Source organism: Belonocnema kinseyi, chromosome 2 (assembly GCF_010883055.1).
Source record: "Belonocnema kinseyi isolate 2016_QV_RU_SX_M_011 chromosome 2, B_treatae_v1, whole genome shotgun sequence".
NCBI classification, from domain to species: Eukaryota; Metazoa; Arthropoda; class Insecta; order Hymenoptera; family Cynipidae; genus Belonocnema; species Belonocnema kinseyi.
The window spans coordinates 101,634,670-101,648,984 of NC_046658.1; the positions used below are offsets into that span (position 1 = coordinate 101,634,670).

At 35.2% G+C, this 14,315-nt stretch overlaps 1 protein-coding gene across 1 annotated transcript in view; it reads left to right on the forward strand.

Moving 5' to 3' along the window:
* Positions 1–12,423: 12,423 nt before the first annotated feature.
* Positions 12,424–14,315, forward strand: part of LOC117182920 — a 36,832-nt gene continuing 34,940 nt past the window's right edge. Inside the window, exon 1 of the mRNA XM_033376033.1 lies at positions 12,424–12,560. Within this exon, the coding sequence (XP_033231924.1) occupies positions 12,424–12,560 (137 nt within the window). The remainder of the gene's footprint in view (positions 12,561–14,315) is intronic.

Sequence of the window (14,315 nt, forward strand, 5' to 3'; positions counted from 1 at the left end):
TCTGTGTCACTGAGGTTAGGGATATAATTGAGAACTTGAAAAACGGTAAGGCTGCCGGGGTAGACGGTATTAACGCTGAAATGCTTAAACACGGTGGCGAGTGCATACCAAATGGACTGTGCGAATTGATAAATTTATGTTTCAAGATGGAACACTTCCCAGGCGATTGGAAAAAAGCAATTATCGTACTTATATACAAGAGAAAGGGAGATAAAAGCAACTGCAATAATTACAGAGGGATTAGCTTATTAAATAACGTGAGTAAAATATACTCAAAAATACTTATTCGTAGGGAAATGAAAATAACAGAAGCAAAGATTTAGGAAGTCCAAAGTGGGTTTATGCCAGGAAGGTCTTGTACGGATCAAATATTTAACTTAAGGCCATGTGATAAGTATAACTGCTGACCAAGTCAGCCCTAAGATAAATATTTTTTCACCCATATTGAAAGATAAAAGTTTAAATAACGCGGAAATATTGTATGGAAAATGATAATAAATATTGAAGGATCGTTTGTGGCCTCGCAAACAGAGGAAGAAAAAAGTTTATTTATGCAAATAATGATTATCGACGGACACATTTAGGTTTTACAGCAAAAGTTTGACTCATAACTTTCTCTGACGGTAATGATGCAATCTGTTTTACCCACAGACCCCTAGAAGTTCGAAGTTGTCCACTCGCTGCGCTAGTGCTGCTTTGACACAGCTAATACCAGAATGATGCGTATCTAAGACCAAATATGTTTATTTGCATTTCAAGTGCAAACTTTAGTTTTTGCGTTATTTGTGCATAATGTTCGTGAGCGATTTTTGTGGTTTTGCCCCACTTTGATAAATATAAACCTCATAACTAGCCTATTGACAAAATTGCGAATTGCTTGCAGGGTTTAACGACAGCACGGTCGGTATTTCTCCAAAATAGTAATTGAAAAAAAACTTTTTTCAATATTCTAATTATTTAGGACCAGAGACACATTCTTGCATGCCTTCTATTTATCGTATCAAATTTTTAACACAATATCTCCTTCCGTGTGGACGTAAGTTGGGAAAGAAAACTGCACTGGTGCTTTCTTCAAAAAAAATTTTTTCTCAAAATTTCCACCGGAACAACGCAGCGACATGGACCTTATTACCTCCTCTTTCATTTCCCAAACTTTCAAAGCGATACCTCATTTCGTTTAGACGTAAGTTGTTGACCTAGAAAAAGTTTTTGACAAGGTAGATAGAAGTAAACTTTGGGAAGTCCTGAAAGCATATGGAGTCAATGGATGTCTCCTACAAGCTATAAAAACAATATATACAGGTAGCAAAGAGAGTACAAGGTGAATGGGAAATTGAGTGACTGTTTCGATATTATTCAAGGAGATAGACAAGGATGCGTTATGTCTTCATGGTTATTTATATTATTTATGGACAAGTTTTTAAGAATGGCTCTTTTCGACAAAGAGGGTGTGGATCTCGAAACGGTAAATGTACGTGGGTTAGTGTTCGCAGATGATAAGGTTTTTATGGCAGAGTCAATCGAAGACTTACCGAGAATGTTGAATAAACTAGATGCAAGCATGAAAAGCATGGGCCTAAAAATTAATGCAAATAAAACAAAAACTATGTTGTTCGAAGAAAAGAGTGAGAAAACACTATGCAATATTTTATTAAATGCTGAGAGAATTGAACAAGTTGATAAGTTTGTATACCTGGGTAGCTTATTTACTAGGGACAGGAAGATAGATGAAGAATTAGATAGACGCATAAACGAGCGTAAGAAGGTTATTGGTAGAGCAGGTCTCCTTATCAGAAGTAAAAATATTTCAAATAAAGCTAAAATGGCAATACATAATTCTATATTTGTACCGACTGTCCTATACGGTAGCGAAACATGGACTTATCAAAAAAAAAGATAAAAGTAAAATTAACGCAATTGACATGAGATTCATGCGCATAATGTGCGGGAAAACTCTGATGGACAAAGTAAGCAGCGAGATAATTCTAAAAGAATGCAGTGCAGAAGGGACGCTAGTAGACACATGGGAAAGAAATCGGTTAAGATGTTTCGGACATGTTGAGAGAATGCCAAATGAACGACTAACGAAACAAATGAATCAAGGTCAAGTAAATGGCAGCGTTCCCAGAGGTAGACCGCGGAAAGAATGGTTAGAATGTGTGAGTGAGACCCTAGTTAAAAGGGACATAAGAAGTCACAGAAACACGAGAGCCTGCATGAAAAAATTCATGGTCATAAAAGAAGCTAGAGAAGTATGCCAAGACAGGAATGTATGGGGGCAAATAGTTAATAAAAAGAATGTCAGTAGAGTGAATGACACCTGAAACAAAAGACCTTGGCCACTAATGTACCCAAGTGGGAAACCTTACATAACGACTTTGTGAGGATATTCACTTCGGGTGATTGCTATAGGGATTGATCAGCAACCCGGGTCCGAGCAGTGTTGCGGAACGAACGTGTTATTTACATAAATAAAACGAGAATTCTGGATCAATCTGGAAATTCTCTATCCCTTCCACACACTACTCCTTTCCCCCACCGAGTGAGTCACGCCTACCCCGAAAGGGAAATGGCTTAATGATGCAATAAAAAGAAATAATAGTTGGATTGTCAACGCAAAAAGTAAAATAAAATTTTTAGAAAAACGATATAAGAGACAAAAAAATGAAAAGACAAAAGTTTTTTAACCAAAAATGGTCTGTAAATTTGTTATAAACTCTTGCAATAATAATATATTAAAAAGAAAAAAAAATACCATTTGTTTGCAAGGAAACATATTTTTCTAATTTTTATCAAATCATCTCAACGGATTCACTAAAATAAAAAATATTTCTAAAAAGCCGTATTTATTATTTTTATAAATATAGCATAATATTCAGCTTTGTTGTGAATGAGATAATTTAGCAAATAGAAATTTTGAAAATAGAAAATAGAACATTTTTCCCTGATGAAAAAATCTTTCTCACCTTCTATGTATGGTAATAGCTTATCCAACTTGTTTTCCTAAAAAATATTGTTTAAAATAAAATAAAAATCATAAAAAATTTAAATTGACAAACTGAATATACCTCAATTCAGAATTTCCTGAATTATTTAAAGTCTAGTAAGTTATTTCTATACAAAAAAAATGGAAATTAGTTTGTTTTTTTATGAGAAAAAGGGACAACAATGTTTATATTTTTCCGTATTCATAATTCATAAATTAATATAAATTAAAACTTTTGTCTTTTGTCTTTTTCAATTTTAATTATTTATAAAAAAAGAAATGTAAATTGTTTAAAACATTTTTCACTTAGGTGAAATCACTGAGCTATTTTGATACTTTTAAAATGTTAGACAAATTTTCCCCAGAAAAAAGACGCAATTTTTATATTCGGTATCTTATATTATTCAATACAAAGCTAGATTTTAGTTGTTAACAAATTTCTGCAGGCTAGGAAGTTTGAGCACGTAATTCGATACATATTAGACAGCATAAGATTTTTTGCCGTGAAAAAATTATAGAAATAATGCAGGTCTTAAAAATTTATTTATAATAATAAAATTTTATAAGCAACAAATTTTTTGCCTTATTTGTATGTTCAAATTGTAATTCGAGTTAATTGAAAATATATTTGATATTCAAAGCTGAGAAAGGATATATTTTTCTAAAAAATTAACTTTTTTGACATCTGTTTTAAACCAATTACCAATTTTTGATTTTCCATGAATATTAATACTCAAAAACCGTTTGAAATTTTTTTAAATCCGTGACTTATCCCTAACCAATAGAATTCCTGATTTTTTTTTAAATGCCGTTAGCTGGGTGCGTTTTCCACTTACAACTCTCCACAAGTTTCTCTGGCGAGCAAATTTAAATTCATAATTTAAGCTGCTTAAGCTGTTAGGTAACTTAAGCACGGTCCCTAAGAAGCAATTATCATTTTTCCCAATTATATATTCAATAATTTTATTCACGTCACAAGAAACAATACATAAAAATCCCTTATAATTCTTGAACTTATAGCAAGAAAAAAAGTTGAAAAATATCTCATAATTTACAAATTATTCAAGTTTTGCATGTTCGTAATTCAAAATTTCAAAGTTCTTAGTTTTCATAATTATTTCATTTCCTTTTCTTCTAATAAAGCAAATTACTTGTACAGTGAAAAGTTCAATTATTATCTTTTCTATAATATATTTCATGTTGAAAAATTTCAAATATATTGTTATGTTGAACTGTTTGATTTTTTTCCTCTAAATAATATCTTCCCAATACAAGAAACAACATTTTTTGTAAGAAAAATGTAAATTTTCGATCAGTGGCAAAGAGTACGGCACGCGTCTGCTCGTGTGAGCTCAAAGGTGCGCCCGCCGGTAGATTAAGGAAAAGAACATTTAAAGGTAGTTTTGTGTTCACGCAGGCAACGTTTCCAAACTACTAGACTTTCGTGATGCAAAATTCCTTTTTCTATCCAACCTAATAAATATATGTGGGACAAAACTTATATCAAAAGAAATATTTTAAACACTTTACTAAATCCTTAATATATCATACTTGCAGACAACTCAACCAATCTTCACTGTCGCAAGAAACGTATGCTTGAGCATAACGCAGATGCGCTCTTCATTACGAGAATCCTATTAGATCAACAAATTATTTGTACGGGTCCCATAGTCTCACCGAAATATGTCTTAGGTATTGAATCCTGTCGCATAGTCAATCCCATAGGAAGTTACTACGTTGCTTCTGGTTTACGGAATTTAAGTCCTGTTAAGCGACATAAAATTAATAATATACATAGGAGACTTAGAGCAGGTATTGTCTTGTTTGAGCTTCGCACAGCTATCAATTTTAAAAATCCAAATCTTAATAGGCCAATGCCATTTTATGAAATAAATGTTAGACCAGACATACCGCATTTAAATATTTATTCGTGGACTCCTAATGGTCTAGCTCAAATAAAAACGCGTGTATCGATAGTAGACCGATCAGAGAATCCTTCGCTTAGAAATGACCAAATAGTCACTGGTCAAATGCATGGCAGTAGACGCGTAATTCTCGAGATTCCGGAATTTGGGGCTGCTTTAGCGGTAGGTCATCACCTGGTTGGTATTTTAGTTTACCCTGGACTGACCCGCGATATTTTTACACTTGTACATAAAGGCACAGATCACTATACCTGGATTATGGAACACATCCAGGGAGATTTAGATATCTTAGATAATAGCATGAATCCACGCAATCACAAATAAAATAGTACCTGCAACAAGTTTTACCTAGGTGGGCGTTTTACAGCTATCAAATATTGCCATGGCCATTTTTATCGGTAACTGGCTAAGCTCGGGAAAGGTTTTCTGCAGTTTGCTTTCCCCTTCGCAAAGAATTCAAGGAAATGCAAGCACTTCTGATAAAAATCCGACTGCAGACGATAGGGTATACATTATCAGGATGGGTCTTCCTACGTGTTGCTAATTTAGTGAATAAATATAATAATTAATACGTATATTAGTGAATTAAAAAACTAACAAAGTAAAATTAGTGTATAATGTTTAATTTGTAATTTAATTTTTAATGTTTAATATGTAAAATGAATGTATACCCTTTATTTAATAAAGTTCTGAATATTTATGAAATTATGCTGCTTATTATTTCACTAAAACTTTCCTGCTCAATTTCATTTTTCTCTACCTTTCATGTTCTTTTAACTATGCAGTTGTAAAAATCAGGAAATTTCGTAAAAGTAGAAAATTTGCTTAGTTTGTTGGTAATTTGAATTGGAAAAGCTTCAGAACATTTTTAACATTTTAAAAATGTCTCAGGAAAAATGTCTTCCTGGTCTTCCAGAAAATAACATTCGTTAATTAATATTTTTATCATCAATGTTGATCAAAATCGGATAATATTCAAGGGTGGCGCAAAGACCATGAAGTTTCCGATTAATTTAACTTGGAAAAAAGTCAGCTTTTTGTCAATCTAATATTTAAATACGATAATATGTTTCAAATAATTCCGTGTTTTAGTGGATTGTTCAGAATTTGCTAGAGAATAAGAGTTAATAATCAATTTTGAGATTAAATGAATTTCAGCCACTGGTATGAGTCCCCAAAGAAAACCCCATTAGTGAAAAATTTGAATTGTACGTAATATTTTGGTTTATTGACGATTTTTAAAACTTTTTTGAAATTTAATAATGATTTGTTGGTAATTTAGGATCAAGCAGTCATTTTTTCGCCAATATTCAATTGTTTTTATGAAATTTAATTTATTTAAACAGGAGAAACATTTTATCTGACTAAATTTTCGACAAATTTTTATATTTTAAAGTACTTACTTAATTATTATAAATACTCGTAAATGTTTACACAAATTTAAATTGCTTAAAACATTTTTTGTTAATATATTTTATTCTTGCTATTTTTGGAAATATTAAAATATTTTTATGTTCTACTTTTCTTTTTATGAATACTCTTAAATGTTTAAAAAATTATTATTGTTTGAACAATTGAATATTAGTTAAAAAATTATTAGTTATTTTTAAATTACGGATTAATGATTTTTTTACCTTTAAAAAGCGTCAATAAACCACAATATGAAGTTAAATTGAAATTCGTCACTTAAGGGATTTTCTTTGGGGACCCATAAGAGCGACTTAAAATTATTTATCTCTAAAATTTATTATTGATTTTAATTCTCTGAGGAATTTTGAACAATATAATGGTACACTGAATGCCTGTTCGTCAACTACAAAATTCAGATTCCAGAGATCAACATCTTCAGGGAGAAAATCAGCGAGAGCAGTATTAGTTTCAGCAAATTTGCCTATCCTGAGAAAAACATTTTGGTGGATTTTTGATCTCTTATTTCCCATGTTGACATTATCAGCTATCTGCAACGGGGATTTTGCTGGAACGAGTAGTATATTCTCGGGAGGGTTTTGCTCTTCTTCTTGATAAAGAGTCTTATATCTCCCTTTGCGTAGAAATGCCTATTTTCTTAAATACCAGGACGTTTTATAAGCATATTCCGGGTGCAAATGAACCCAACGTTCATGCTGTCTTTGCATGCATCCTCTTCGCGCTGGTGAGCTTTCTTACCAAGAGGTAAGCATGTCCACCCTGAGTTGGTCCGACCATTTAAAATGATGTTCTTGCATTTATCCGGGGTCATTGCCTGCCGTACCCTCCTTTCGGTCCTATTATCACTCCCGCAATCGCAGGATAGTGATCAAAGATATGAGTAGACTTTATTCCAGCCCTATGTTATGTCTGTGATGCCCGAAGTTGTCTCCCGAGCTTGAGTATTTCCTTTGCCCGGTTAGAGTTTATCTTTGAGCCCAAAAGTGTTTTAGCCTGTCTGCAAACAAAGACCAAATCCCACTCATTTTGATGTTTCTCGATCCACCAACTATTAATATATATAGTGACTAACCTACTGAAAGTGCCTACAACTGTCTTCGGTCCAGTAACATTTTCTTTTGCTGCTGGTTTCGCTAGCCTGTCCGATTTTTGTTGCGTTTGATGCCGACGTGTCCAGGGATCCTTAGATGAATAATTTAGTTGTGTGTTGCGAGCTTATACAGTAGCACAAAGCCCTCCCAAACTAATAGCGACGTATTCGTTGTTCCATACAGCGCCATTAAAGCAGCCCTGCTGTCTGAGCACATATGAATGCTTCTTTTGTTTCCATGCTCCTTTGCCTTGTCGAACTGTGGTGTATGACCCCATCGCGAATGGGTAGCCCATTACATTCTTTCAACGATATACACTGAGTCCTGCATTCTCCTAGTTCTTGGAGACATCTGTAAACCAGATGTCTCCGTCACTGGGCAGGTGTGCCTTACCGTTAGCCCATTCCTCTTTCTTATATATGCTAACTCGATGCTCCTAGATATTTAGCTCGTTCTTTGATTTCAGATTGTTGACCTACTAGTTTCAACGTACTTGTGGTTCCCAACTTATTATATCTGCTGAATACAACCGCATCCCATTCCACTAGTGTGTTTGCCCAACCTTTAGGACACTCGTGGGTCGACAATTACTGTTATAAGTAGATTTTATGGCTTTCGTGAAATTCTCGGCCGCCATCTCCAGGGTATCTACGTCTCTCATTGACCTGGGCACCTCTGAGAGTGCACTTCTCAGTTCCGTGAAAAACTGATCCCAGTCCGTTCTTCTTGGATTTGTGGTCCATTTAGGGCTCACGAGACAATGAACTCTAACTGGAACTCTGTTTGTGAGTGATCTGAGACAGTTGGTTCGTCTAAGACTCTCCACTTCTTTATGTTAGCTCTAAAACTACCGGTACAGAGAGTAATGTCAATGAATTCCTCTCTAGCAGAATTACGAAACGTCGGCGTGTTTCCCGTATTAAGGATATCTAAATCAGTGGTGATTATGTATTTAAGTAGATTATTACCTCTTGAGTTTATGTCCGTACTGTCCAGAAAAGTAGGGCATATTCAGTTCTCATGAGTGAAACTTAAGGCCATGTGACGAGTGAGTCTCGTGATAAGATTCCTGCCTCAGCGACGTTTTTCTTATTTCCTAACTTATTTTCACACGAAGCACCACATTGTGTTGAAAATTTGGGATAATAAATAAGAAGCACTAAGAAAGGTGGTTCTGGTCCTAAATTTGAATAATCATGAAAACAGAAAACAATTATTATTCATGAAAAACACTTTTTTCCTACTTATAAAAATTTAGGACCAGAACCACCTTTCTTAGTGCTTCTTATTTATTATCCCCAATTTTCAAATCCATGTGGTGCTTTGTGTGAAAATAAGTTAGGAAAAAGAAAAGGTGTCAGTGAGGCAGCAATCTGGTCACATAACCCAATCGTCAAATGGCCCTAATTAGTCGTTGATAAAATTTCGATTAATTTTAATTTTTTTATTTAGAAATACGAAAAAATTATACAAAACTTGAATCTGAGCTTTGAAGAAATATGAAAAAGCGTTCAACGATTTCTGATATTAGGTTTATATGCGCCATGGTAATGTTAAGGTTTCATCAAAGCTGTCTAAAATAAATATTTAACATTTATCATCATCGTCGTATTCAGAAAAAGGGCAATATAAAGCGGTGGTAAGTATTACATTAATTGATCAAACACCAGCAGAGACAAAAAGTTGTGCAACTTGGCCTATGATTTCTTTTGTAAATATAGCTTTTTACAACCAACTAAAGCTTTTTTCATTATTTTCTTTTTTCCATCAAATGTTTCTAAATTGATGTGTCAGATTTCTGCCCATTCCTCAGATAAAATTTAAAATACAATTAAATAATAAAAGTTTAAGAATACATGCATAATAAAATTTTCATTAAATCTCTTTTTCGGATAATGAAGACTTTTATTAAATGTTTTTCGATTTCGCAACATCAATTTTTTTGACTGATAGGATGGAAGTATAAATCTTGCAGGTCAGTTACACCAGCCCCCCCCCCCTTAATTTTCGATTTTTCTGTAGCCCACATTTGCAAAATCCAAATTTTTAATCACATGATCTTAAAGATCTTTAAATGCGCTAATATGTGCCATGATAACCGAATTATCAGCGATCAAAAAGGGGGGAGGGGGACTGGCGTCATTTTTCTTAAAGCTGATGTTGAATCGTCAACAGTAATGTGCAAAATAAAGTTGAGGACATGAGTTTATTCGTCTTCAATTGCGCCATAAATTTCATGAATAAAGCATATGCGCCATAAATGTTTTTTGCAAATTTTGAGAATCGCCCAAGGTATGGAGGTAACAAAATTTTACGAGGAGATGTCCAACAAAATAAAAAGTTTGCAATCCGCATTGACGAAGAGAGTTTCCTATAGGGTTTCAAATGCGCGCATATGCGCCAACAAATTTTTTTGAAAATCTTGAAAATCGCCCCAAATATAGAGGTAACAAAATTTTAAGAAGTGATGAACAACCAAATAAAATTTGGCATTCTGCAATGATGAAGGTAGTTTGCTATGTTGATTTAAATGCGCTCATATATGCCATAAAGAAAAAAATGTAAGCCACATTGATAACCGAGTTATCAGCGATTAAAATGGGATTCGAATGGGGTAGTGATTACGAATGGTACAAGACGCCGGTTGGGAGTGAGGGAACCGCGACAACAGTAGCAACCCTAGGGAGGGGTCACAGGAGAGGTAGACCAACGAACTTAGAAAAGCTCAACAGAGCTGCACATCGCTCTCATAGTTAAGGTTCGATCCGATTGCTTGACTACTGGCGAAAACGGGCGAATGCAACAAGCATCGAGAGATTAGACATGTGGAATACTAGAAATTATGAAGAGGCGAGGGGGGAGCTAAAGGAGCGAGTGCAAAAAAGACGAAAGAAATGGGATGAGTGGGAAGAATTGTGGAAAGGCGAAAAAGAGAAAGGCTAGGAAAAAAATGGAAAGCTTAGAAAATCAGCAGAGAGAATTTGATGAAAATAGGAAAAAAGAGTTGAGGTTGATAGAAGAGAGAGTGAGTAAGATAGAAGTGAGCGTTAAGAGAAAAAAGGTTGAGTTAATAGCGAGCCAGGACACAACAGAAGTAAGAGTAGGCTTGCAGGTAGGAAATCAAAGACTGCGTCGTAGATTGACTCTGATCGAAAAACAATTAGAAGGGGAGGAAAGATCAAAGAGGAAAAAGAACGTAATGGTCAAGGGGCTGAAATTAAATAGTGAAACAGGAGAGGAAAATGTTAAGAAGTTGATCAAAACTATAGGAGCACAAATTAGGGTAGAAGGGGTAAAGATGGTAAGAAGAATGAGGGAAGGGAGGGAAGGTATATTCCTGGTGACATTAAGATGTGAGGAAGAGAAGTTCGAAGTAATAGGTAAAAAGAAGTTATTAAAAGGAATATCAGAGAGAATAGAAGAAGATCTAACATGGCAGGAAAGGAGAAGAAAATAGTTGATCGAGTAGAGGACATGGATGAAAAGGAGGAAAAGTAGCAAGCTAATAATAGGGAGGGATGAAATTTTGGTAAACGGAGAGATGTGGATCTGGGACGAAGAAATAGATGAATTGAGAGCTTAGCAAACAACATAAGAAAAAGCGAAGGATAAAGAAGAGGTAAATAAGATGGAAGGAAATGCGTCGGTTTTTACAAAATAAAAAAGGGCTAAATATCAGGACAGGAGGAACAAGAGGAGAAGATGGTCTTATGCAGGTGGCATTCTAGAATGCTTTAGGATTAAAAAACAAGGACAATGGGTTTTTGGGGAAAGTGAAAAAATGGGAAGTAGTGATGATGAGTGAAACTTGGACGGATGAGAAAGACTGGAAGGGGATGAAACGAATGATACCAAAAGGTTATGTGTGAACAATGCAAGAAGCAAGAAAGGAACACCTTAAAGGGAAAGTGATGGGCGGAATGGTCTCAGGTGTGAAAAAAGAATTGACAGTGAAAGACAAAAAAGAGGGGAATAGGAACGAAAAGGATGGTACAATGGTAAGAAGGATCATAGTTGATAAAGTCAAAATAGCGGTGGTTTGTATATATAGAAGAAGAGTGGAAGGTAAAGGTTGGAGAGTAATTGAGAGCTGGATGGGGTAAAAGAAAGAAGAGTTAGTTTTGATAGGAGGAGATTTGAGTGCATGGGCTGGCGAACAAGGGGGAAGTGACTTGCGATGGAGAAAAGGAAGCAAATATAAGGAGTTTCAGGCATAGGGAGTTAGGCAGGGAGCGGAGGAGGTTACTTCACATAATTGGAGAAAGAGGATGGTCTATATGTAATAGCAATTTGAAAGGAGATGAGGAAGGAGAGATCACATTTGTAGAGAAGGGAGAGACAGTGATAGACTATATCCGGGCGGAAGATAGAATGAGGAATTTTATAAGTTATATGATAGTAGGTAATGTAATTGGGTCTAACCACTACCCAGTAATAGCTGCACTAAAAGGTGGTGGACAGAAGCGAGGCAGTTAGAGAAAGGAACAAGGAAATGGGAGCCAGCGAAGTAGATTAACTGAAAGAGTTTAAAGAAAAATGGAAAAGGACAAGCTTAGGTTTATTGAAGAGGAAGGAGTAGACTCATTAATGAAAAGATGGAAAGGGTCGATTGAGAAGGTAAGGGATGAGAGAAAGAGAAGGGGAAAAGAGAGGCTAGTGGGACGAGGAATGTAAGGAGAGTGAAGAGAGAATGAAAGAGTGTGTAAGAAAATGCAGAATAGAGGGAATAAAGAAGGGGGAGTATAATAGGGGAAAAAGTGAAAGTGAGATGATGCTAGAAAGGGAAAAAAGGGAAAGGGAAAAGTACAAGGAAGAAGTATAAAAAGCGATCAAAGAAGGTAAGGTTTGGGATGTGATAAATAAGTAAAGAAGAGGAAAGAAGGGCGCGAATGAAGAAATATAATTGGGGGAGTGGACAGATTATTTCAAGGGTCTGTTATGGGGAGAATAAAATAGGATAATAGGGTAAAATAGAAAGTTAGTACAAGGGGAAATGGAGGTAGGGAATAGAATAAGAAGGGAAGAAGTGGATGCGGCAATCAATAGATTAATGCGGAACAATGCTACAGGAGCAGATGGTATGGAGAACGAAGTGTTGAAGTATGAAGGAGAAGGGGTCAGGGAAGGCATGTAAGAGATCTGCGACAAGGAATGGAATGTAGAAGGGTGGCCAGAAGAGAAGTTGAGTGGGCTGGTGGTACCACTTGTCAAGAAAGGGGCGGAAAAGAAGGAAGAGAAGTAAAAAAAGAGAAAGTTTAATTCAAAATCTTGATAAACGTTTGTTTTTTGTGGTAAGAGGAAGCGAAAGCCCTGGAAGATCACTCATTACTAAATTTATCAGTATTATTTTTCGTTATTATTATTTAATTTTAAGCAGGGCGAAATATTAGAAGATACGCATCTGATAACTTAGATTAAGGATAGAATGTAAATTTTATGTACAGGGAGCGTAGTGCCTTAAACCCGTAAAGGGGAGAGATTAAATATAGATACATACCTACATACAAGTTATTTTGAGATATCATCGGATAGTTGATCGTAACAAGTGGTAACGAGGGGATTGATTTTGGTTTCTTGTTAATTTCGAAATTGGTACATATGGGCGCATTTAGAATTCTATATGAAAAGCTCTTCATAATGCAAACTTTGTATTTTTTTAGTCATCACTTCGTAAACCTTTGTTACCTCCATATCTTGGGCAAATCTCAAAATTTTCAACAACAAAAAATATGGCACATATGAGCTCATTTAAAGACGAATAAATTCATGACCTCAACTTTATAGTGCACATCATTGTTGATGATTTAACACCTGCGTTACACTGCCCGTGCCCCCTCCAAAATATGATATCTTTGTTATTTAGCTAGCGCAAATTTTTTAGTGAAGGCGCATTTGAACGAATTGAAATTATGAAAGATAGGTATGATGAATTTGAAAAAATATTATTAGTTTAGAAAAATTACGCCCCCCCCCCATTTCGATCACTAAAAACTCGGTTATCAATGTGTTCATCATTGCGGATCGCAAACTTTTTATTTCTTTGGCCATCACTTAGTATAATTTTGATACCTCTATATCGGGGGCAATTTTCGAAATTAAAAAAAAAAAATTTATGATGCATTTCAAAACAAATAAATTCATGTCCTCTACTTTATTTTGCACATCACTGATGAGGATTTAACACTTGCGTTATACTGCCACCGCCCCCCCCTCTACTCCCTTCAAAATATTATTTCTGTGTTAATGAGCTAGCGCAAAATGTTTTAGTTGTAGCGCATTTGAGCGCATTTGAAAGTTATAAAAGATAGGTGTGATGAATTTGAAAAAATGTTATTAGTTTAGAAAAATGACGCCAACCCTCCCCCCGTCTATTTTGATCGCTGACATTTCGGTTATCAATGTGGCGCCACATTTTTTGGTTTATGGCGCATATGAGTGCATTTTAATCCCAATCGCAAACTCCCTCAATCATTGCGGATAGCAAACTTTTTATTTGGTTGGTCATCACTTCGTAACATTCTGTTACCTCTATATCTGGGGCAATTTTCAAGATTTTTAACAAAATTTGATGGCGCATATAAGCGCATTTAAAACCCAATAAAAAAACTCCCTTCATCAATGCGGATTGCAAACTTTTTATTTTGTGGGTTATCACTTCGTAAAATTTTGTTACCCCCATATCTTGGGGAATTATCAAAATTAAAAAAAAATTATGGCGCATATGAGCGCATCTCAAGACGAATGAATCCATGTCCTCATCTTTATATTGTACATCACTGTTTAGGATTTAACACCTGCGTTACACTGCCCCCCCCCCCTCACTCCGATACATGATATCTTTGTTAATTACCTAGCGCAAAATTGTTTAGTGACGGCGCATTTGAG